The sequence below is a fragment of the Schistocerca gregaria genome, chromosome 5 (genome assembly GCF_023897955.1).
Source record: "Schistocerca gregaria isolate iqSchGreg1 chromosome 5, iqSchGreg1.2, whole genome shotgun sequence".
Lineage (NCBI taxonomy): Eukaryota > Metazoa > Arthropoda > Insecta > Orthoptera > Acrididae > Schistocerca > Schistocerca gregaria.
Window position 1 is genome coordinate 502,295,388 of NC_064924.1, and position 26,886 is coordinate 502,322,273.

The 26,886-nt window shown below is 42.8% G+C and overlaps 1 protein-coding gene across 1 annotated transcript in view; it reads right to left on the reverse strand.

Moving 5' to 3' along the window:
• LOC126271954 (aromatic-L-amino-acid decarboxylase-like) overlaps window positions 1-26,886 on the reverse strand; it is a 205,268-nt gene that overhangs the window by 140,566 nt on the left and 37,816 nt on the right. Inside the window, exon 2 of the mRNA XM_049974392.1 lies at window positions 24,306-24,399. Coding sequence (XP_049830349.1) covers window positions 24,306-24,385 — 80 coding nt within the window. The 5' untranslated portion in view covers window positions 24,386-24,399. The remainder of the gene's footprint in view (window positions 1-24,305; window positions 24,400-26,886) is intronic.

Consider the following 26,886-nt stretch of genomic DNA (forward strand, 5'->3'; position numbering starts at 1 on the left):
CTAAGCTGCCTGCATTGCAAAAGGACAACTCTGAGACTTGGTTCACATTAGTGGATCATCTACTGGATATCCACGAGATTTTGGACAACAACGCATGTTTTGTCAGCATGGTGAGCCACCTCCGAGCTCATCCTGACCTCATCAGTGATCTTCTCGTCTCACCGCTCGCCTTGCCCAAGTATTAACGGCGAAAACATTGTTCATCAAATGCCTTTCTCGCCCACCAGCAGAGCCCATCCACCACATCATCCATAACGAGTTCCTCGATGACCACACACCTTCACAGCTGTGGCGGCACCTTCGTGTATTAATTGATGATTAAGCACTACCAGACGCCGTGCTGTGGACCTTGTTGATGGTCAAACTTCTGTCTGATCTACAACTTCACCTGGTATCTCACTTAGCTCACCCTCTCGAGGTTCACCTATGCATGGCCGATCTGGCCTACGCAATCATTCGTCACCCACACTGCCTGTCATGTATGACATCACCGTTATCTTCAGTTGGCGTGCCTGCACCTTCAGTTCTGTGCCGTGCTGGCAGGGGCCAGTGCACATACCTCAGCAGCTCAACAGGCTGTCAGGAGCTGCCACCTGGCAGCCTACAGGAGGTACTGCCTGCTACCTTCCAACAGTGGCTGACCTGGCCCAAACAGCAGCCCAAGTAGTCTCATGCAATGACACAGTCAGCTGCGTCGCCCACCCCCTCCACACCGCCTTGCCTCCAGGCTTACCTTACCCGCTATGCTGGTACCATGCCACTTATGGGGACGCCGCTTGCAACTGCCGCGTGCCTTGTGCATACCCAAATCATTCTGGCAGCCACGTTTAGGTGCCATGTCCCACCATGATCATCCAAGGCGACTTTTGTCTGATGATGCACCATTTGTTCCAGTGGTGTGATGCCTCTAAGTCATGGACTTGTCATTGGGCACTCACTTCACGTCAGCGTTATCCAGGCGTAGCACATGGGCAAAATGCTTTCTCCAGCTAACCTCGCTTTAACTGCTGCAAATCACTCTCCCATTGCAGTCCTTTGCTCCATCAAGATGTCGCTTCACCTATCGCCAGTCATCACCTTTCCTCAGACTTTCCAAATTGCCAACATGGATGAACCTGTGATCGGGTTGGACTTTCTACACCATTGCAAACTTTCGCCAGACCTGCAGGCCACAACGCTCTGCCAAGCGTCTGGTTCTACCATTCTGTGCTCAAACAAGTTTGGCACAACTCCGCTCTCTACCTTGGCTACACTTCCCGCATGTGCATCTCTGTTCGAGGGTATTACTCCATGACTCTCTGATTTATCGGACATGCATACACAGATTGATGAGCTCTACACACATAACAAGGCATTACGCACCCAGATTGCCACCGCCTCTGCTGAACTGGTTCACACATGGAGTATGATTCGCTGTCTGTCCGCAGAGCTGCATCATTTGGAACTGTCATTCACTTCTAATGCTTCTTCACACTGCATTGTTCTTGTGTCGAGTTTCGAGTGTCCTGCTGCTGGTTCCGCTCCATCACAGGTGAATCTACAAGATGCTTATGTTATCGCTCTGTGGGATTTCTCACATCACATGGCTGTCCACCACGCCCTCCATCGTCATTTGCTGCCAACGCCCCGCACACCACATTCTGGCTTAGCAAGGACAGTGAACCACTCGTGCCCCTCCTCTCACCCTCCCTGCCTGCCTCCCTTCGTGGGTATTGGCCATCAGCAATGGCACTTGTCATAGAATCCTCGCCACGGACGGCCCTCCTGTACATTATAAAGCTAGACATCTTAACACTTCCAAACTTGTGCAAGCGACAGGAACTGTTCAGGATTTATTGGCTTCGGGAGTGCTCTGACCATTGGACAGCAACTGGTCTTCACCTATCCACCTTGTTCCTAAGAAGGACAGTTTGTTATGCATGTGCAGGGACTACAGGTCCCTTAATGCTAGGACAATTATTGATTACTATCCCATTACACATATCCAGAATTTCACATAATTACTGCATGGCTCAAAGTTATTCTCTGTCTTAGATTGTTTGAAGGCGTATCACCAAATTCCCATGCATGTGCCGGATATTCTGAAGATGGCCATCATCACACCCTTAGGCCTATCTGAATACTGTTACATGCCTTATATCTTGGAAAATGCTGCTCGGACATGGCAATGCTTCATTGATTCCATTTTTCTATGTCTGCCTTTTGCTTTCGCTTATGTGGATGACATACTGATATTTTCCTCGTCTGCCAAGGAGCACCAGTTTTATCTCAATGCAGTTCGTTTGGCGCTCGCAGCCAACGGTGTACTGATCAACCACAACAAATCTCAACTCTGTTCTACATTAGTTACATTCCTTGGCCATATGGTGGCAGCCAACAGCCTCCAACCACTGGATTCTTCTGTCGAAACCATTTTTCACTGCCTCTTATTGAGGATTAAGCTCAACTTCGTCGTTTTCTAGGTATGGTAAACTTTTATCAATGCCATATCCCTCGGGCTGCTTCCATCCAATGATGCCCTCTCTGGTAAAAATACAATGGGGAAGTGAAAGTTGGACTGGACTAAGCCCATGCTCGATGCATTTGATAATCTGAAAAATTGCAATCGTGAAAGCAGCCACTCTCGCCCACCCCAACCCTGAGGCCCATATTTCTATTACGACTGACGCTAGTGAGTCAGCTGTGGGTGCTGTCTTACAACAGCACATTGCGGACTCCACTCAGCCACTGTGTTTCTTTTCAAAAAAACTAACCAGGAGTCAATGTAAGTGGTTGGCTTTCGACTGCAAGCTTATTACGGTTTATGAGGCACTCAAACACTTCTGGAGCAACCTGGAGGGGTGTACTTTCACTATCTATTCGGCCCATAAACCTTTCGTTGATGCAATACGCAAACCGGCGAAGGACCTCCTTCCGCAACGCTTCCAGCACATGGACTTTATTTGCCAACATTCCTCGTACACTTGTTACATCCGCAGCACAGATAATATTGTAGCTGACTATCTATCTAGGTGCTCTCCTCACCCTTGAACTTAGATAACCTCGCCTGACTCCAGACTGAAGACGCAGATACACAGTGATTGGTTTCAGACAATGAGTCATCACTCGCTATTAAACCTGTTGTCCTGCATGGGTCGACAACCCCGGTCCTCTGCAGCGTTTCTACGGGCTCCCCACGCCCCTTGGTGCCGTCCACTCTTTGGCACAGGATCTTCAACGCTTTACACGACCTTGCCCACTCCGGAACGCAGACAACGACGAGACTGGTCACTGAACGTTTCGTCTGGCCCAGCGTGGAGCATGATTGGCACTCCTGGACCCACGCATGTGTCCCTTGCCAACATAGTAAAGTGGGCAGACATGTGCGGCCTCCTTTAGGACAGTTCGACGTTCTCATGGTTCACCTTTGGCACGTGCACATTGACATGGTCGTCCTCTCCCCCCTTCCAAGGGGTACAAATACATACTGTCTATGATCGAGCGTGCACCCGTTGGGTTGAGGCAATCCCTCTTGTCAACATAATGGCAGAGACCATAGCTCACATTTTCATATCAGTGTGGGTCGCGAGATTTGGCTGCCCCCTTTCACTTACTATGGATCAGGGATGACAATCCGAGTACACTCTTTTCGCTCGACTGTGTGAGCTGTGTGGAGTTGGCAAATTTCACATCACGGCCTATCACCTGCAGGCAAACGGCCTGGTTGACTGATGGCACCAAACTCTAAAAGCTGCTCTCGTGTGCCACAGTGGGCTTTGGTCTGAGGCACTTTCTTGGGTCTTACTTGGCATCCATTCCACCCACAAGGAGTATCTGAATGCTCGCTGGTGGAGGTCTTATATGGAGAAATCCTACTCATGCCAGCTGAATTCGTCAAGGATGCACCCCCAACTGACACAATCGACCTATCGGCCCTTGTAGAAGGAATGCATGCACATGTCGCCCACCTTCAACAAAGCCTGCCTCGCACTCATTCCTTGCCGCCATTGTTTGTAGACAAAGACCTGTCATCGTGTGAGTTTGTAATGCTGCGCAAAGACTCTGTATGTTGGGCCTGCAGCCACCTTAACCGATTAAAACCGGCGTGGTCCCTCGCCGAACCACACTCCAATGCCTCTGGTCTGCCTGCGATCATGTCCACCTCATCCGCTGACGTAGCTGTCGTGATCTCCAGCGGCACTCGAACGCATGCGCAGCAGTCCGACCTACGTGATCTTATCAGTGTGGCATCCAAGGCGCCCACTTCCCATGCTGGACGCCGTCTTCAGCCACCGTGCAGGCACGAAGATCTGGTGTTCAAGTGAGAACGCTTCCTTCCGCCATGCTCCGCACTGCCGAAGGGTGGGGTGGGGTGGGGTGGGGGGGGGGGGGGGTGCGCTCTGTGGCGCATCTGGCGTAAAGCGCCATATCTGTTGACCCAAGGATCTTTCGTCTTGTTCTGTGCTTAAATAAAAGTTCATTCGACAGCTGAAGTGTGTTATTAGCCGGTCTACGTCACGTAATATCCAAAAGTGCATAACGTCCCATCGAGAGCGACGTCATTGCAGATCCAGCACGAGCTGGAAATGGAGAGGCAACGCTCGGCGAACACGTTTATATGCGTTCATCGTTTGCACGATGAAATGGATGCTAAATAAATAAATAATTAAAAGGGCGACGATAGCCACGGGCAACGCAGGTTTTTAACAGCGTCGGAACTGGAACTTTTTTACGGCTACAAACAGATTACTATTTATCTTCCAAAATATTAAAAATACACCATATCACCAAGTCTAACCCCCTTACAAACTATCTTATGAGCGTACTATCCACCTTTGTCGGACGGGAAATTAAAATGCAGTCCTTCGAAATGCGAGTGCATTTCGTTCGATGCTGGTTTGCCACGCGAGAAAGCTGAACTATATAAAGTTTAGGACTCTTCATTGCGTTTAAAGACTTAAATTTAACCCAGGCCTTTGCTGAAGCACTGTTGGCTAAAGTGAGCGTGTTGTTGGGCATAACATCAGAACAGCTGACACTGGTATTCGGAAGTAAAGCAATCGTGAAAAGAACGAATTGCGGTTCCAACTTCATCATGAGGGTTACCTACCGGTAGCGATTTTTTTGTTTTTTGAAGAAAGTGCATTCGTCCTTGTGACGGAGCAGACAATGGAAGCAATTGTGGCACAACAGCGTCTATAACGGTGACTTCCTACTTAGCAATTTGATTTCTAGAAGCACTGACCTTGACGTGTGCTACGCCAGAATGGACGTCAAGTCTTTAGGGAAGCAATAAAAAAGGAAAAAAAGTGTACTTAACAGTTAGCATTCCTTACCTGCTCAAAAACTCACTATAAGATTTTATCGTTACGTGAAATGGCCGGTTCCTCGTTTACGAAGGAAAGCAATGTTCATTCAACAGTTGCCAGCGCTTTGTTATCATCGGTGTAGAGGCGAGACAAATACCGGTACTATGCTAGTGTAGGCTTACTTGAAATGATGTAGCTAGAGCCAGTTAAAAATAAAGAAGGACCCAAGCAAGTCGTGTCGCCAAATCAGCTTTTTTAAAGCTAACTCTGTTTACTTTTTAATTCCATTTAGCTGGCATATGAGTGATTTAGGTGGGGTCCAGAAGTATGGCTTTTTTCTCAATCATTTGGCATTTTTTCGGGCTTTCTTTTTCTTGAGTATAGGAAAACATTAAAATCGATGTTAGTTAAAGGAAAATTATTTGCACTGACTTCAGATTTCAAAACACGCTTTAAGATCCCCATGAAGATGTATTATTAGATTCAATTAAAATGCACAACAAAGCAAACTAAAGCTGTGTTGGCGTGCCTTCCGAGCTTGTCAGAATACACATTTACAATAACAAAAGCGTAACTACGAAATATAAACAGGAGAGTTACTGAAATCTTGTTGCATCGTTCAGTAGCTGACAGGATTGTAACCTCGTTGATAGACGACGTCAACAAAGTATCTCAAATTCAGAATAACGAAGGGAGCTGTTCTAAGCAAGGCAAACTGATTTATGCAGGATGAATCACAAGTCGTATGATTCACAGTTAGAACAAACAATGTGCCAGCGACTGAAATGAGGAGAGGAAAGCGAATTTGTATTCAGTGCGGTGGTTTGCTACTGTACACAGTCTCACTAAAATGCTCAAATGATTTGGATGAAACGATGCTAAAAATAGACTTCATGGGTACAAATTAAAGTTTAAATTATAATGTGTAGTGAGGCATATCACCCGGTTTGAAATTTAAAATATGCAAGTCTACTGTTCCTGTATTATCAAGGATATGTTATTCAAATAACTGATTGTCTTATGATATTGTCATGTACATTCCAAACTAGTAAAATAAATATAAACCCCTGCTAATCTGTTACACAGTACACAGGCGCGAGATTGGAAGATTTGTATACAATTAGGTAGTAGATGCAAGATTTGGATATTACAGTGTGTATCACAAACAGTACCAAAAATTGACATGGATGAAAATGTACACGTGGAAAGGGGGGAGGGGGGGGGGGGGTGGAGGGCGCCGAATGGTAAAGGTGGATTCACTTTTGCGGGAACGTCACCGTCACGTTTTTGAACGTCAAAGGCAGAGGAATTCCTGAGCTTTCAGACTACACGGTAGGTCGACGTCGAAAGAACGTCATGACGTTACAGTTGGTTCATAAAATACTCACCAGACGTACTATTTCGTAATTCTTGGTAGGTCGTCATAAAATGGCGAAATTTAGCTTAAAGCGGTTTGCAATGATTGATGTTGCACTTGATGACGAGAGCAAAAAGAGTCTGGGTTTGAAAAATGTTAAAAGATCGAGACTGTGAAGGAGAGTTCCACACTCTTTACAAGGAGCTGGAAGAGGAGGCGGCGTCGTTCTATAAATATTTCTGAATTTCTAAACAACAGTTTTTTACCTGTTAAACAAGATACAAGTAAAATTACGAGTATAAATTCGAGATTTAGGCGTCCAATATCACCTCGACAGAAGTTGATGGTTCGCCTATGTTGTATCTATACGGGCCGTTTTAGTGTGCTTGAACTGTGTTTACAAATATTTCTGCAACCTAATGTTCGTCGTTAATTTATTACGAATCTTATTTTAAACTTCTGCATGACGCATCAGCATTACTCCCGGTTTTTCTTATCTCTATTCCGCTGGATAAATCGTGAATACAGCACACTGAACAAGATATGTTGAACAAGATATGTATCTTTTTCTTTCTTTTTTTCCCAATGTATTCCTTCAGTGAATAAAATAAAATAAAATCGTTCCAGTACACATTAAGATGTTTTCGCGATAGCAGTCAGTGGGCAATACTTTCGTATTAGTTCACACTGTGTACTCAATGTAAAGTTTCTCTCCAATTAGGCTCGCTATAGCCCATCGAAACGTTCTTCCCGAGAAATCTTGGCGTGATGTGACGTTCGATGACAATCCATTGACGGCGTGTGTGAATTGCCACTATTTGAACTACAGAGGAGAATCTTATACCGGCCCTGGATGTAGCTTGTGCTTCCGCATTGTATGTGGCAGTTCCCAGACGTCTTAGGTTTGTCCCAATATTAGGTGAGTGGCATCACAAACCACAGGGGCCGCAACTTTTAGGCAACAGAAATTATTTGACTTCACAGTAGACTTCTGGTAATTTTTGTAACATCCTGGAAACTGTTAACGAAGGTTGCTTTTCGGATATACCTATCGAAACACTGGCGTAGATCGTCTTAAGTTGTCTGAAAAGTCTGCCGAATGCATACTTTACAGGTTTCTTTTGAGGTGAAGAAACATAAGGAAGTCTTGATTTAAAACTTGTTTATTTACTGATATAATTACGTACAATTTCAGTAAGAAATTACCAGTGTCGGGCGTTATCACCTGTCATGAGATCAACAAGACAAATACGTAAGACAATTATCCATTATGGATGACGACTGTGCTGAATAAAGGTTTCTAGAAGTAACTGTAGCCGCGCATGGTACCGTGCGGACACTTGCACCTTGCCACGGTTCTCGCGGTTCCGCCCGTCGGAGGTTCGAGTCCTCCGTTGGGCTTGGGTGTGTGTGTTGTCCTTAGCGTACGTGAAGTTAGATTAAGTAGTGTGTAAGCCTAAGGACCGATGACCTCAGCACTTTGGTCCCATAGGAACTAACCACAAATTACCAAATAACTGTTATCAGTCGCCTTCGCAGTTACTTCTGGAAACAAATATGCAAGTTCAGGAGTTACAAGTGAAAGTATGCAGATGACATCAAAATTAAAACATGTAAAATATAATGTTGTCGTATCATAAAACGGAAGCAACAGCTGACACCAAGCACTGATAAAACCACGTTGTCATTGAATATAACTGTGAAGCATGGTGTACAGTATAAAGACTAATCTCATGGTGGGCATTTAACTAACTTTTTATGTGCTATTCATATACACTGACATATTTAAACCAAATTTAGAGGAGCCTACATAAATAAGTGGAGAAAATGTATATCATTGCATTACAAAGTTTGCAATTAGCGTATTTTATGATATAGATATGATGCATTTGTGACTAGAGGATAAATTACATAAAAATAACATGACTACAAGCCAATAAGTTTACAACATTTAAATTTTTAAAATCCTTTTAAAATTTCACACCGAATAAAATGAATGACCAGAGATCTTAAAAAGGTGTGGACAATAACATGTTGTACCTACAAGTTGTCACTAGTGTACGATATTTGATGTGTATTAAGTGCTATGCAAAACATAGGGATGAGATAGATAGAGTAACATAACATATTAACTAAACGGTAGAAATGAATGAAAATGCGGTAAATTGTTGCCAGAGGTCTCCCAACAGTGCACAGAAAACTGGACTTCGTACAGCGTGAAGTCAGCGTGCCAGAGCTGGCCCTGCAATATGAAGCAGTTGAAGAAACTGGAAAAAGCAGTTACGGTGCACTGTGGCGGTTGTCTTCATTGTAACATGGCTCGGAGACAACGTTTGGATGAATTCACATGGGGAAGAATCATAGGGAAAATGGAAGAAGGCCGAATTATGACGGATGTAGCATATGAGTTTGACATTGCTCACAACATTGTTTTACTCTACTGGCCATTACAATTGCTACACCAAGAAGAAATGCAGATGATAAACGGGTATTCATTGGAGAAATATATTATACTGCAACTGACATGTGATTACATTTTCACGCTGTTTGGATGCATAGATCCTCAGAAATCAGTACCCAGAATAACCACCTCTGGCCGTAATAACGGCCTTGATACGCCTGGGCATTCAATCAAACACAGCTTTGATGGCGTGTACAGGTACAGCTGCCGATGCAGCTTCAACACGACACCACAGTTCATCAAGAGTAGTGACTGGCGTATTGTGACGAGCCAGTTGCTCGGCCACCATTGAGCAGACGTTTTCAGTTGGTGAGAGATCTGGAGAATGTGTTGGCCAGGGCAGCAGTCGAACATTTTCTGTATCCAGAAAGGCACGTACAGGACCTGCAACATGCGGGCGTGCATTATCCTGCTGAAATGTAGGGTTTCGCAGGGACCGAATGAAGGGTAGAGCCACGAGCAGTAACACATCTGAAATGTAGCGCCCACTGTTCAAAGTGTCGTCAATGTGAACAAGAGGTATAAGACGTATAAGAAATGGGACCCCATACCATAACGCCGGGTGATACGCCAGTATGGCGATGACGAATACATGCTTCCAATGTGTGTTCACCGCGATGTCGCCAAACACGGAACGTAACCATCATGATGCTGTAAACAGAACCTATACTCATCGGAAAAAATGACATTCTGCCATTCGTGCACCGAGGTTCGTCGTTGGTTACGCTATCGCATGCGCTCCTGTCTGTGATGCAGCGTCAAGGGTAACCGCAGCCATGGTCTCCGAGCTGATAGTCCACGCTGCTGCAAACGTCGTCGAACTGTTCATGCAGATGTTTGTTGTCTTGCAAACGTCCCCATCTGTTGACTCAGGGATCGAGACGTGGCTGCACGATCCGTTACATCCATGTGGATAAGATGCCTGTCATCTCGACTGCTAGTGATACGAGGCCGTTGGGATCCAGCACGGCGTACCGTATTACCCTCCTGAAGCCACCGATTCCATATTCTGCTAACAGTCATTGGATCTCGACCAACGCGAGCAGCAATGTCGCGATACGATTAACCGCAATCGCGATAGGCTATAATCCAACCTTTATCAAAGTCGGAAACGTGATGATACGCATTTCTCCTCCTTACACGAGGCATCACAACAACGTTTCGCCAGGCAACGCCGGTCAACTGCTGTTTGTGTATGATAAATCGGTTGGAAACATTCCTCATGTCAGCATGTTGTAGGTGTCGCCATCGGCGCCAACCTTGTGTGAATGCTCTGAAAAGCTAATCATTTGCATATCACAGCATCTTCTTCCTGTCGGTTAAATTTTGCGTCTGTAGCACGTCATCTTCGTGGTGTAGCAATTTTAATGGCCAGTAGTGTATGTACATAGTGAGCATTCCGAACCACAGGCACTGCTGCCAGAAGGAGAGGAAATGGTCGACCACTATCAAATTGGGAAGCAGATGACCGTACATTGTGCAACAGTCAAGAAGAGGCCCACATCAAACAGTGGGTGGGACTGCAGCTACATTTAACAGGACTGCAAGGCACGCTCCACAGTGGCACATGACGACTGCGTGGAGGTTGGGCCCTTTACTCGACGAGGTGTAGGGACCTACGCTGTGTACCATTGACACTCATATGTCGGTGGCTCTATTTGTAATGGCCAAGAGTATAGGGAGAGGACTACTGCGTGGTGGGATCGCTTTCTCTTCTCAGATGAGAGCTGATTCAGACTAAGTACTGATTCTGGACATAATCTCATATAATTAGACGTGGAAATACGTAATGAACCCAGGAACGTTGATGAATATGATCATTTTGGTTCTCCAGGTCTTATAGTGCAGGAGACATAATGCTTGGGCGTACTAACCTCCAAATCTTTAAACACAGTATATTCACCGATCAATGTTATCGTCGCACTCTACTTCTTCCCCAGATGCGGCTTTTCAGTGGTGCTTTGGACCCTGACTTCATGTTTATGGAAGACACTCGTGGCCATCCGATCGCCGTGTCATCCTCAGATGAGGATGCGGATAGTAGGGGCATGCGGTCAGCATACTGCTCTCCCGGTCGTTATGACGGTATTCTTGACCTAAGCCGCTACTATTCGGCCGAGTAGCTCCTCAAATGGCATCACGAGGCTAAGTGCATCCCGAAAAATGGCAACAGCGAATGGCGGCCTGGATGTTCACCCATCCAAGTGCCGACCACGCCTGACAGCGCTTAACTTCGGTGATCTCACGGGAACCGATGTATCCACTGTGGCAAGGCGATTGCCCACTTCTCACTGAAGTAGCTCTTCAAATTACCTCACAAGGGCTGACTACAGCGCGCTTGCCCACAGCGCGCGGTAGACCGGAAGGTCACCCATCCAAGTGCTAGCCCAGCACGACAGTGCTTAACTTCGCGCCTACCATTGCGGGATGGCTGTTCGCTAGGCACTCGTGTCCTGAAGACGGAGTACCTTTTTTTTTTTTACTTGACTGAGAAGTATCGGCTGCGGTCTCGTAAACTGATATAAGACCGGGAGAGCGGTGTGGGGATGATATACTCCTCCATATCCGCCTATGGGCTGAGGACGACACTGCGGCAGGTTGGAGTTGCCTAAAAAAGTCGAAACAATATTCCCCAGTTGTCTGTGGGAATGAGAAAGCACACACACTGGCGCTCTGCGATCTCTGTGTAATGCATAATTGAAAATTAATTTTAGATACGTGAAATTTCTTTTTGCGTAACTTCTGAACACAAATTCTGACGAAACTAAACGCCTCGTCACCAAAAAACATGTTTGATCTTTCACTTGTCCTACAATTATTGCTGTGTGTAGCTGATATTTCATTCAGCGTTATAAGTACAGCGGAAAACTCGCTACTATTTGAAAATACATGTTTACCTAAAATGTTGGTCGCACCATATTAGTACTGTTGTGCTCGAGATTTACAGGATGGCCTAATTATAAACTGCCCCGGCAAATATTTTCGAAAATCGCTACACTTTCTCTATCAGCTACACATAACAAGCCGACGTTCTTGATGGCCGTTTCTGTGATCAACTTTAATTTCCTAAAGAATAAAGTGAGCGTATCTTTCTAACACACGTATGTCGTCCATTTCAGTTAGAGAAAATTTTGGATAGGTATATGACTTCGGGTTTGGGATACCATCGAAGTGGTCAAAGTGTATTAAAAAAATGGTTCAAATGGCTCCGAGCATTATGGGACTTAACTTCTGAGGTCATTAGTCCTCAAGAATTTAGAACTACTTAAACCTAACTAACCTAAGGACATCACACACATACATGCCCGAGGCAGGATTCGAACCTGCTACCGTAGCGGTCACGCGGTTCCAGACTGAAGCGCCAGAACCGCACGGCCACAACGGCGGGCAAAGTGTATTATTTTTCTACTAAGATATCAAGATAGGATGAAAAATTAATCCTATCAACCCCAATCGGTGCATGAATACACGCGTGCTTTTCATCATACCAAAAAAAGAAAGTACTTTGACCTCAGTTCAGAACTGGGGCGAGAGGCACTCTTTGCATGTGTAAAAAATGCAGGTAACTAATGAAAATAATAAAGGTTCGATTCTTAGAAAAAAATAGCACATATTTTGGTAAATATTGTACATACAACTCTTAAACGGTCACATGTTTGCCAACGATCTGAATGGTGCTCATGAAACAATCTTTCTATAAGTAACTCTGTCCTGTAGATACTACAGTAGGTTGATGAAAGACCCTGTAATGCGTTGATAGGTAACTTATGGGACACAAGAAAGAGGAACAGCAGGACAATGGCATGTTCTTCGACTACCTTATAAAAGTGAGGCGGCGGCACAGGTACCAAACAATTTCATGTTTGCATAGTCGATTGCACGAAACCTCGTAAGATTACATTTTGCTAGGAATACACTAAAAGTTTGCTGGCTGAATGGATTCAAAGTAATAATAATAATAATAATAAAATAGGCTGTGGCGTAACTTGAGTTGAACTCATAACTTACGCCCGAGAAAATAACATTGCCATCCACTTTCCGTCTATTGGAAAGGATTCGAGCATCCTCCAGAGTAAATTAATACATGTCAGTAACTCCGCAGCCTTCGAAATTATCTTTATACATCTATAGGGTCGTTGTTTCTTCGGCAGTTGTAGATTCAGAGTGTCTTTCGAAATCCATTATATTCTCATCATGTTATGTCGTCAGTGAGTAAATTAAATTAAAAACTTTTCGCAATTGTTTCGTGTAAATCAAAATCTTACAAGGACACTGATACAAAGCGTGAATTTAAACAAATCTGAAGGGCAGACAAATTTGACAACTGCAGCGATGCTAGCGTTCCAAAGATAGCATAGTCCAGTAGAAGAAAGGCATGATATAAATCGAAAATTTCATTCGTTTAATGATGCTTCTGCCTTACTTAACGGGACGGTGATTTTTTCCAATACTGTTATGCAAATGTAATTAAAGTACTATGCTGTCTTCCTGATGACAACAACAAGTAATAATATAAGCTGAGTAAAATATTTACAGTAGCCACGTCTTATCCGTATCATCGAAATTCCTGTAAGACAGGAAACGAATTGTAACCGGGTTACAAGGAACTGATTACAAGTATATACGCGTATATGGCACGTATGTCCTGATGCTTTGCGACGATTATAGTTCGTTTTGCGAATTTCTTTTCGGATTTCAGACTCACTTCAACACATTCAGCACTAGGCACGATTTTTACTTTCTTAGTCATCAGAGTCACTTACTACTGTACTCGATTCACCTACGTCAGTGGTATCCACAGAGCACAGCGATTCGGCTTCTGAAGTACTTTAACAGAGCATTTGTTCAGCAATTTTCGTTTGAATAAAATATAAGTTTTTTTAGGAATATAAAACAATAATGGCACTGAATTCCCAACTGTTTCTTTCATATCTACATTCATAAACTACTACGCCTCAAAGTTGAATACAAAAATATTATTCTATAACTACTGCGAATCTTTCTTCGCAAGCTCCCTTCTCTCATAAATTTTTTGTTGTTTGGGTCTTCAGTCCAGAGACTGGTTTGATGCAGCTCTCCATGCTAGTCTCTCCTGTGCAAGTTCTTCATCTCCCAGTACCTACTACAACCTACATCCTTCTGAATCTGTTTAGTGTGTTCATCTCTTGGTCTCCCTCTACGATTTTTAACCTTCACGCTGCCCTCCAGTGCTAAATTTGTGATCCCTTGATGCCTCAGAATATGCCCTACCAACCTATCCCTTCTTCTTGTCTTATTAATAAGACATATAAATAATTATTCTACGAATTAAAAAGCACAAATAATGCACATTACACCAAAAACATTTTCACGCTGTGCGTACGTTATTAATTTCTTCGTTTACATGTATATAATGTAATGCAGCCCAAAAAGTTTCCTTGCTTTAATGGAATTTTATTACCTGCCAATTTTAAGAATTGCAAAATAAACGATGCATTTCCTTTTTTAGTAGGTAACCACAACTGCAGTACGAAACCAAACACTGAAAAAGTTGTCGACTGATGTTGTTATTTACATTCGAGAAACGTCCAGACATTTATATAGTAGCAATATCATGAAAAGTTAGTTACAGTTTTACTAACCTCATTAACAACAGAAGCTCAGAAGGCGTTACGAGTGAATGGAAATGTCAAACTTATATATTACGCCCGAAACGTGTAACTAACTATACTAAAATAAGAGTTTGCAACTCATAACATTATTTAATTACCTCTCAACATTAAGGAAAAGTTATATTTCCGTATTATATTTCTGACTGCTGCTACAATTTGTAGCGTAACATAACCTCAGAAATATTGCTTGATTAGAATTCACTCTATATACGCCTCAACTGTTTATACTAGACAGAGGCTTGGCTATAACAACACCCTAACTGGCACATTCATTTCAAACCCTCTCCAAGTAAGGCAGCTTCTTCTTAAATAATGGCGCATAACGTCAGGCGAGCGATCCGTGGCATGAGATTTCGCTGACATCGGTCGTTCGTCTCTACTTCGCCACACACGAGTGATTTGCCAAGTATTACGAACGTCACTATGTTGTGAATACGTGCTTTGGAAAATCAACTGCTTAGCTGCAGTTGCAGTTGCTCTATCCCCACGAACTCTTACAGCCAATAAATTAAAAAAAAAGGGAATTGAAATTTATTAAACCTGTTTTGAAACGCTTATCTCAGGAACTGTAGGTTACCTTGCAGAATATGTTACATTTTTTACTGACTCCAAGTGGGTTGTGTACATCTTCCAGTGTGCTAAGACAATTCGTTTTTCGTTTATTAGTCCTCAATTCCTTTTACATTCATGAGACTTAGTTATACTTTAACTGCAAGTAATTTGTTTCGCAATTTCGATGTTTCTATAGAAATGGTGTCAATAGCAGCATAGCTAATTACATAAGTCTTGCTGTAACTTGTCTGAGGGAGAATTAGATTATATGGAAGTGACGATAGACTCGAGTGTAGTTGCGTAACAGCTTTTACCTGAACATTTAAATTAAGATTTCCGGTTAATATTACAGCTCATCATTCAGTTTAGAAGACACAAATTTTAAGAAGGATTATGTGTAATTCTTACAAAATAATTCAAAATATGAACTTCCCATCATTCTACTTCTACAGTACAAGCTTCAAAATGCTTATCACTGCAAAACCAGGGGGTGTATCTTTGACTACTTATTTACATAAACGGTAACTCCGTCCACAACTTCAATTCTCAGAGCGATACGTGATCCCTCAATAACTATAGATTGTGAAATACAGTTCTTACTCAATCCGAAAGGAAACAACATAAAACACGCTTAATAACTAGACAACCGAGTCGCACCCATATTGCCACACATTATCGCTTATCAGGCAGGCAGTGGCATTACACGCTCGAATCGAGTGTTCGATTCATCAGAATCCCTGTCCGCCCCGATAGCTGAGTGGTCAGCGTGACAGATTGCCGTCCTACGGGCCAGGGTTCGATTCCCGGCTGGGTGGGGGATTTGCTGCGCTCAACTTGGTGTTGTGTTGTCTTAATCATCATTTCAACCCCATCCGGCGCGCATGTCGCCCAATGTGGCGTCGAATGTAATAATACCTGCATCAAGGCGGCCGGACCTTCCCCGTGAGGGGCCTCCCGACTAATGACGTCAGACGCTCATTTCCATCAGATTCCCTGGGATTTCCATACGATCAAAGACCAGTTGCTGCATTTACCCACAAGTGAGCGCTCTACGAAGTGCTCGATCGCTGGGGCTCCTTGAAACGAGCTGTACCTGTACCTCATATTGACAGAATATCCTTTTGTTCAGTTTTATCATGGAGGTGAAAAAAAAGAAGAAAGGTGACACTACAGACTTATGTTGTACGTCGTTTCGAAGCTAGAGTGGGTGCCATTTTAAGTAGCCCAAAACATTAGCAGACTACTTTTAGAAGTGCTCCTTGTTCATTGTTTCTGTCGTTTGCGCTCAATAACTATTTTAAATACTAAAAATTATAGAGCTTACATGAATAGCATAATGTCAGGAAGGCTATTTCGAACGTTTTTCTGTTCTTGAATGCGTATTTGCTCTAGCAATACGACTCAGTCAGAGTGGAGTCACAAGGAAGTGTCACCGCGGTGTGCTATGGGGGTATCAATGCGGTGAACCTAATATTTTGGGCTAGTTAAGATAGCGGACACCAGCTTCAAGTTTGTGACGTAACGCCACCTAACCTGTTTTATTACCTCCATGGGTTTCATATTTTGTTAATTTTCTCTTTGGTTGAATCGTAACAGAAATAGAAATTCCTCACAGAGTGCCGATTTGCATATCAAATTATTGTCCAGGTACTGTACGTGAAAATTAATAGATTTATCATTCAGATGTTTTCATTAATTAATACTAATCATTACAATACTGTCCATTGTGGAAAGCAAGCTGTCTCAATCGAGGCATTTGGACCATCTACTTCGAGTGAGATAATTTAATTTTCTTAAATTGGCTGTCTATAAATTGCTTCTAATGCTAAGCAGTACAGTACTTTCGCATCAGTTGTAGTGGATTTAGCTCGTCGATATTTTTCAACACAAAACGTACAATCTAATCTCGAACGAAAGGTGCCAATAATCGTTTGCAGCTTTAGGCGAAACCTCGAACAACGCGATGAACTATTTTATATTGTAATCCAAAGCGTCTGTTACATTATATTACATTTAAGTGTTGAAGGCGATAAGTTCATAGAATTATATCAATGCATGCCACTTAATCGTCACGTGAGAGTTACAGAAACAAACGACGAACTGCAGAAACTAATGGATTTTGGAATGTCATTCAAGATTGTGTGTGTTTAGGGATGAGTTAAACTAGAATAGTCCGGTACTATATGTATTTGACAATTTTAAAACGTGAATCTAATTTAACGTTCTATTGAACGGCTGACAGGAACATTTACCATTAAGTAACGTTCATCTACTACGGTGTGTAGTTCTTCTTAAAGAATTCTTCTTAAAGAGCTGTATACATTGAGATAAAGATACTCACAAGAATTCAGTTCACATAGCTGAACTTTCTGTGATGCTTTCATTGAGCAAGAATATCTGTGGAGTCAGCTATAGATTCCTAATCTAGGGCATGAGCATAGAGTGCTCTATTGACATGTCACCAACATCAATCCGGGATTCTATGCGACCTGTTAGGTAAATACCACAAAAGTCTCATTGTAGTAATTCTGATGGTACGAGAAGCTTTACGTGTTGAAAACCATCGAGACACAGCGTAATTCAGGTTATCGTAGGACTAATGTATGAGCGTTTATCGTTCTAGATAACTTTTTAGTTTCAGAGTGTTCTGGTACTCAGTCCCATGAATAAATGCCCACTACGAGCAATTTTCATCTCCAGATAAGATTTATGTATGACAGTTTGAGTCATTTCCCCTGTATTACACAGATTCCAAAGTCATGTTTATTTTAAAATAGTCAGAGTCCGAAGGTGTATCAATAGTTCTCATGTTCTATAGAATTTTACGTGTGATCAGTATTTTAGTTTCCTTAGGGATGATTGAAATTAAAAAAAGTACCAGAAAACAGAAATGAAAGAATTTTCTTCATGAAAATATTTCAATGCGTGATTGAAAAATTTTTTTGATATGAAAAAAATTCCAATTGCGTGCGTGCACGTGCGCACGCGTTGTGTGTGTGTGTGTGTGTGTGTGTGTGTGTGTGTGTGTGTGTGTGTGTGTGTGTGTTGTATGTATGTGTTCACGTGTGAGCTTAAAATATTAGTGTCCGCTCGTGCGTCACAAAGAGAAAAAATAAAAAGGTATGGCTAAGTATAAATCCGTAATTTACGGCATATTATAGCTCCAAATGCATTTGTTGAGAGTCACTTTCATTTTAGTAATATCGCAGCAGGGAAATCTATTGGAATAGACGCTCAGTATTACGATCAAAGACTGTAAAAAAAGCTTACTTGTTGCTATTCCTTCTTTGTCAGTAAGGGAAAAATAACATCATCTGAGGTGTGACACTTGTCACTTAAAAGCGTAATGCCCTCTCTTCGAAACTTCAAGCCGACCTCATTTCAGATATGTAATGTAAATGGTTGAGATACCAATGAAATCCATGCAGAAAATCCATAGTACTTTTGTACGGAATCTATCGGCCTTATTGATCTAGAGACATTCAAAATCTGCAGAGCGTTTACGGCATACCTTCCGGCGTACCGGAGTTAACGTGAGCTGTTTCTTCGATCTAGTAGCAGAACACCTCAGTATACTGCGTAAGGAAGTCACATTTTCACTCATCACCAAATCAAATACAAATTTATCAAAGGTAAACGTAACGATGGATGAAATGTAAACAGGAATTTCATGTAGAGTCTCGTATAACAAACGGATCGCGGAACGGCCTTGAATGTATACTCGTGGGAGTATGCAGAAGAGGTGCTTCGCTCAAGGCCGCTCTGTGGCACACAACTAACGCCAATAGCGCAGTGAATGACTGAGAGGTGTGCTCGTGGTATCGCCCCATTTCCTTTTCCATCCTTACATATTTCCAGCCTATGTCCCATATTTAATTATGTCACTGTCGACGTGACGTTAAATCCTAACCTTCCTTCCCTTTTCCTTTGACTGTTTGAAATACCATACAACGAAGTATCTACTCATTTTTTGACTTTAGTCAAGTGACCGCTGTTATCGACGCCTCACAGTTAAAAAAAATCTTTACAAAAATGTATAGGCATAAATGATGTTGTAGATTACAGGAAATGCTGCCCACTGTCGGCTACTTTTCTTCGTATCAAGGGATAAAATACTTTCGTCCGTATATTTGACAGAGACAGTTGTATCTTCAGAAGGAGAGCAGATATTAATTTTTCCTCCGTATTTGGCTGTTAGAGTAACCTGGGTCTACTAGCATGAGAAATGAGGAGAAAATTTGAAGCTGCATCTATTACAAAAAATACGAAAAAGAAATAAGCGATATTTTGGTGCAGCTGTTGATGTTCTGTTACTGACTTTGTGCATGAGGATAAAGAATTTTGAAACGCGCATATTACTACTTCCTCTCTCTCTTTCCTTCTTTTGGCATAGCACGCTTGTCTCAGTTTCGACATCGCAACGGTTCTCGAACACTCCTTTCTTCACTTGTACTGATACATTAAGAACGCTCGATTAGGTGGAATCCGTTGCAGAAGTGTTTGTGACCTAGCTTACAGATCCGATTAAAAACTCCAAAAAGGATTTTTTTTTGATTGTCTGAAGATGCGTTTGGAGGGCAGCAATTCAGTAACGCTGAAATAGTAAAAGAGTTCCTTAAGAAATTGAGAACACTGAACGATTGCTGTAGTTCATTTCCACCACTGCTCATTCGGGAGGACTACGGTTCAATTCCGCGTCCGGCCATCCTGATTTAGATCTTCCGTGATCTACCTAAATCGCTCCAGGCAAATGCCGGGATACTTTCTTTGAAGGCGCACAGCCGATTTCCTTCTACGTCCTTCTCTAATCCGATGAGACCGATGACCTCGCTGTCTGGTCTCCTCCCCAAGACAACCCAACGTCATCCACCACTGCGGAAACCAAATTGTTAATAATAGACAATGACGGAGGGAAATCGGTAATTTCGTTCTGAAGTCATTGTAATTATGCTCGACAGTAAATTATTTACTGTATTTCTGTCACTTGCAGGTAAAGTGGTCTTGTTTGGTTCTGGAAAAGAATGCACGACGTTGAAATAATCAAAGTATTGATGAGAAAATCTATAACAACCAGATTGGTTCAATAGTGAAATTTTTTATCAAATCTCACAAAATGGTACTACGTATGCTAGATCACTATCAGTAAGGAACTCAAGATGAAGTTAAACTTACTGTAAACTTGTTTAAAAACGAGAGTTTGCGTCTACCGGACTGTGCTCAACATATGAATGTGAGAAAGAAGAATGATAAAAGACTGAATTTTTGTGTTATAGTTCTCTCCCACGAAACTGCAGTTCTTTACGTAATTGGACATCGATTACCAAAAAGGATGTCCAACTTTTTTTCACTGTCTCCCTGTCTTCCAACTTCTTTCTTTCTCTAGTTGGATCATTAACAGCCCGAGAAGCGAAGTAAAGTTAAATTGAACTAGTAGCAGTTCTTATTTAGACTAGAATGAAAATTAAATTCTATTCAATTAAGTTGGAAATTGTAGAGCGACACAACCATTTCAAAGTTACAATTCAGAACCGATAACGATTTTTTTTTATGGACGGGAAAAATGGATTTTTAACTAATGGTAACCACAGTCGTTAACATAACGCAGGTGTACCCAAGTTCCGTGCGCTGCCCATCCTTTTGACACTTCGTTTTCCATTATGTACTGAACCGTGGGAGACAAATACATATATGCTTTATTCTTAGGTCCATGTGGTTATTAGCCTCTCTCGCATTCTCAGTAATGTTATTCCTTCCCGAATCCTAGTTAGCTACGATAGTGTTATGTTTCCAATGATACCACTATCGACGATGGCACCACCATAACTATGCTCTTCGCCCTTCTTCCTTCGACCGTCAAAAAAATAATATGTGGGAAACGTTCCATTTTTCTTCTTCTACTTCATGGATCACGTATGGAGCCAGTTTAATCTCCAGAAATCATCTTTCCATCTCTTTTTTCGTCATTCTGTGTTTCATTTTTTATATAATTTGTAGTTCAATTTGACTTTCAGAAACCTTGTGTTGTCCATCCCTTGTACAGGCCAATATGCCTGTTTGCATTATGTACTTATTATGCTTTTAATTGTTCGAATTTTCATTTCTTTACTTACAGTTTTCAATAAATTACATCACAAGCGTTACGAGATATATTAGTAATATTAGTGATGTAGATGTATTGATCCAGAATGTCCTGTTTATTATCTTCTTAGAAAATTTCAATCCTCAGTCGAGACAATTTTGTGTTCGGGCCTTTCGTTACTTCCAAAGACGTTATATGCCTGATCCCATTGCGTAATCACGGTTAAGGATGGTTGTACCTGGCCCACTGTTCAACTCATCTACACATATTCGCAATAAGGGTAATGAAGGTTGCAACTGCACATTATTAATGTAAGAACTTTTTTCAGTCTGAAAGAAAAGTAATGAAGAGCAAGTTGTTGTGGCGTTCCACGTGGCTGTCAAGGCTCTATCACACATTAGAATAGACATAACACTCTACAGGTGTTGTTTGAAATCACCTTTCAAAAGTGTAGGCATAATGGTACAGTAAAAAAAAATTATATGATGGATCACTCGGAAAAATGAAAAAAAGTATAGGCTAAACATCACAACGGAGGAACTGACTGACAGATATTGAGTCTTTTTGCGGGAGTACCTCAGTTTTTTAAGACGAGTTGTAAGGATTCTAAATTTTGAAGACTTTCCTTTGACATTAAATGAATAAAACTGTAATGAGTTAGCTTCTAAATACGTAGGAAGAGGAACATTTCTCGTTGTATGCATCACACAGAGAAAGTTTCAGATACATTAATACGTTGAAACAGGTCTTTAAGTCCTGCGATCCAGCGGCAACACCCGCTATGTTAAAACGGGAAGAAAAGCCATGAACCAGGGCTTCCTCTTGAATAAATATAATGTTGCACAGTAACTTATTTGATCAACATCGGATTGTGTTTGTAGTTTTGACTATCTTTCGTTAAACGTTTCCGTTGCCAATACAAGGAGCAACTGTAGAGGTTTGTCGACAGTTACATGACTAATGAAAGACCTAACACCCATGAAATATGACCAAAATTACTGAAGTACAGCGTGGAAGGGGACGCTATCGACAGACTTCCAGACGTATACCTAAAAGATTTGTTGAGGTATTTGATACAAGGAACTGAAGATTTTACTGTGTTACTCATCACTGCCTCATTATATATATATATATATATATATATATATATATATATATATATATATATATATATATATAAGTTATTTCTTTGTTTACATTAAAATTAGATTTGTTGGTACGATATTTTACTCGTTTGTGTGAAATGATTTAAGTGATAGTCCTTGCACTCCCTGTTGATGCGTAGTTATCCTATATAAATAGGACAGTGCTCCTTAGGTACTGCTCGAAGGCCAACAATATTTTCACATATGATGCCTACGAATGCTTTCTTCTCGGGCTAAAATGTAGACTTGTGCCAACTCTAGTTTAAGTAGCAATAGATATATCATTCATTGAAATTTTTAGCACATAATGAAATCACCACCTCCGTCATTACATTTCGTTAGAATGCTGTCACGAAAGAGGAGAAATAGAATCAACTCTTCTGATTAAAACACTATCATTTACATCTACCTCTGTTTTATGCAAGATACGTTACAGTGCGTAGCGGAGGGTATTGTAATTTTTCGCTCCTTTTCTGTTCGGTTTGCAAATAGCGTGGAAACCACCACGCCTTCGTAGGAGCTCTAATAACTTTTATTCGACCGCCGTGGTTATTTCGTAAAGAATATACGAGAGACGGTAATAATACCTTGCTTGACTCTTGTTACAATGTACGTTCTGGAATTTTTAACAGTATACCTCTACGTGTTGTACAGTGCCTGTCTTGTAGTGTCTGCCAACCAGCCCTTGGCGGAACACGGTGCTCTTCTCTGGATCTTCTTCATCTCCTACTTGGCAAGAATCTGGGACCGCCCGTCAAGGCTTGTCAAAAATGTCAGTTCTGCAGCGCTTGTAGTAATAGACGGAAAGTCATGGAGTAAAACAGAAGTAATATCCGGCGTCCCTCAAGGAAGTGTTATAAGCCCTTCATTGTTCCTGACCTATATTAACGTCATAGGAGACAATCTGAGTAGCCATCTTAGTTTGTTTGCAGATAATGCTGTCATTTACCGTCTTGTACAGTCATAAGATGATCAAAACGACTTGCAAAATGATTTAGATAAGATATGTGTATGGTGCGAAAAGTAGCAATTGACCCTGAATAAAGAAAAGTGTGAAGTTATTCACGTGAGTGCTAAAAGAAATCAGCTAAATTTCGATTAAGCGATAAGTCACACAAATCTGAAGGCTGTAGATTCAGCTAAATACTTAGGGATTACAATTACAAATAACCTACATTGGAACGATCACATAGATAATATTGTGGGTAGAGCAAACCAAAGACTGCGATTCATTGGCAGAATACTTAGAAGGTGCTTCAGGTCTACCAAAGAGACTGCTTACACCACGTTTGTCCTCCCTATTCTGGAGTATTGCTGTGCGGTGTGGGATCCGCATCAGGCGGGACTGACGAATGACATCGAAAAAGTACAAAGAAGAGCTGCTCGTTTTGTATTATAGCGAAATAGGGGAGATAGTGTCACACACATGAATTGGAGTGGCAATCATTAAAACAAAGGAGTTTTTCGTAGCGACGGGATCTTCTCATGAAATTTCAATCACCAGTTTTCTCCTCCGATTGCGAAAAGATTATGTTGGAACCCACCTACACAGGGAGAAATGATCATCACGATAAAATAAGAGAAATCACGGCTCGCACAGAAAAATTTAAGTGCTCGTTTCTCCCGCGTGCCGTTCCAGAGTGGAACGGTGGAGAGACACCTTGAAGGTGGGTCATTGAACCCTCTGTCAGGCACTCTATTGTGAATAGCAGAGAAATCACGTAGATGTAGATGCAGATGTGGGAGGAGAGAGCACGAAGCGGGCGACTTACCTGTCCCGGATGTTCTCCAAGTAGTCGGCGACGTAGTCGACGGTGGCTTTGCCGAACTCTCTGAACTGCTCGGCGTCCATGGCTGGCCCAGCGTCTGCAACACGAGAGGCGCGCTCCGTCAAGCCATTCCACAGCCCGGCGGCCAACTCACAGTGCGCGCGCTTTGCGTCGCCTCTTCCATTCGGCCCGGAAGTGGCACGCACGTTCGCATAACTGTTTGCTGCGCGCTTTGGGCACTGCGGCTAATGTGGCCGCAGTGGCTTTCCTCGTCCCGATTTACCCAACGCTATCAAATCACCCGCCAGGCGCGCTTTGCTGAGACTGGTATAAGCACGGCGGGTCGAGTAAAGCGCAGACACCTGTTACGGAGCTTCTACGGCGCTTGGGGAGGCTGCTGGAAAGAGCAGGAAGGAAAGTAATGGAAAGCAGAGTTCACCGTCTCGTCGAAAGCATTTGAGGCGGCAGCTCAATGGGAGAAGGGTAGACCAGGGAAACGGGGACGGCCTGGTTAATCCTGTCAAGGGCAGCGATAGCCGCACGTTGTGGCATAGCGTGGTCGGAATCGTCCGCGGAAGCAAGCACCGTTGTACTCGCCACGAACGCGTGTCAGCGAACGCGCGTAGGTCACGAGATTCGTCGCAATGAAACGAAGCAATAATTTGCGTCCTTCGTCTGGATCCGGACTAGGGATCGCGGTTATCACCGAAACAACAGGTTTTCGATTATATCGTTATTTTTCCGCAAGTTTACTTGACTGTTGAAACCGCTCAAAATAACAGGATTCAGGAATAACCGATTTTCGATTTTTTCTTTCTATTATTTCCCGAAATAAACCTAGAAATCGAACAAAGATTGAAAAATGTGACTTTCTCAGTTTCAAGACACATAGAATCAAAATATTAATTTAAATGGGCAAATAAAAGAAAACTTAGTCCGCCCATCATTCGCCGCTTTTCTCGGAAAGTGGGAAATGGTTGAATACTACAAAAGACCACCACTGATTCCCTAGTGATTCTAATGCTTTGAAACTCTGCCCAAAAATCGTGTTGTAAACAAGGATCTTACCTCTATTTGTATATTACGAATAGTCAGTGCTAAAGGGTGAAAACAGAGGTTGAATAACTCTGTTTTGGTGTTAATTTGTCCGTTTTCAAGGGCTCCAAGCAGATAAATGCACATTATGTAGACACAGGTATCAAATCTGATACATTCTATTTTTATTGTACACTGATCAGCTAAAACATTATGATCACCGACCTACTATCGATATAAACCTGTCCAAGCGATAGCAGCGTCACCTAGGCAGGAAGGTCTGCTCGTCAGATGCACGCACTGTGCATATAGTATCAGTGATCTTGCTGCCGTGTGTAGACGGCAGGTGTGGCCGAGCAGTTCTAGGCGCTTCAGCCTGGAACCGCGCGACCGCTAAGGTCGCAGGTTCGAATCCTGCCTCGGGCATGGATGTGTGTGATGTCCTTAGGTTAGTTAGGTTTAAGTACTTCTAAGTTCTAGGGGACTGATGACCTCAGAAGTTAACTCCCATAATGCCATTCGAACCATTTGTCCGCGTGTAGAATGGGGAAGGCGCGCGATCTATCGGATTGATCGAGGGCGGTTTGTGATGGCATGGAGGATCGGCACGAGCATTTCGGAAACTGTACGACTTGTCGGGCGCGTGAGTAATGCAGTGATGAGTATCTTCAACAGGTGATAAAACCGAGATGAATCCACGGTTCAGACGTCGTGGGCGGCCACTCTTCATTACAGATGTCGGACGCCGTAGGCTGCGCAGACTGGTAAAACAGGACAGACGGCGAACAGTGGTGGAACTATAATCAGACATTTATGCTGAGCGGAGTACAAGTATGTCTGAACACTCCTAACGATGGGCATCTGCAGCCGACGACCCATGCGTGTGCCAATGTTAACACCACGACATAGGCAATTACGGCTGAAATGCGCACGTGACCATCGCCACTGGACGTTGGTGCAGCGGCAGAGCGTTGCATGATCTGATGAATCCAGATACCTTCTTCATCATGCCGATGGGAGTGCGCGAATCGATCGTCTTTCAGAGGAACAGCTCCATGACACCTGTACTGCGGGACAGGGACAAGCTGGTGGCGGCTCCATTATGCTCTGGGGATCATTCACGTGGGTATCCACGTGTCCAGTGGAGATCGTGCAAGGCGCCATTACGACCAAGGAGTATCGTACACTGGTTGCAGACTACGTACACCCCTTCATGATGATCATGTTTCTCGACGGCAGTGGCATTTTTCAACAAGATAATGCACGATGTCACAAGGCCAAGAGTGTGATGTAGTGGTTCGAGGAACACAGTTCCAATAAATGTGCTGACTTCCCAACTCGTCAGATCTGAACATGATCGAACTCGTCTGGGGTGTGGTTGAACGCGGCGTCAGAGCTCATCGCCCTCCCTCCCCCTTCCAATCAAAATTTACGCGAATTACGTGACTTGTGTATGCAAAAGTGGTGTCAAATCCCTCACTGCCGTTCATCACCGCTGTTATCCGTGGCAAAGGTGAACATATCGCCTATTACGTAGGTGGTAGTAACG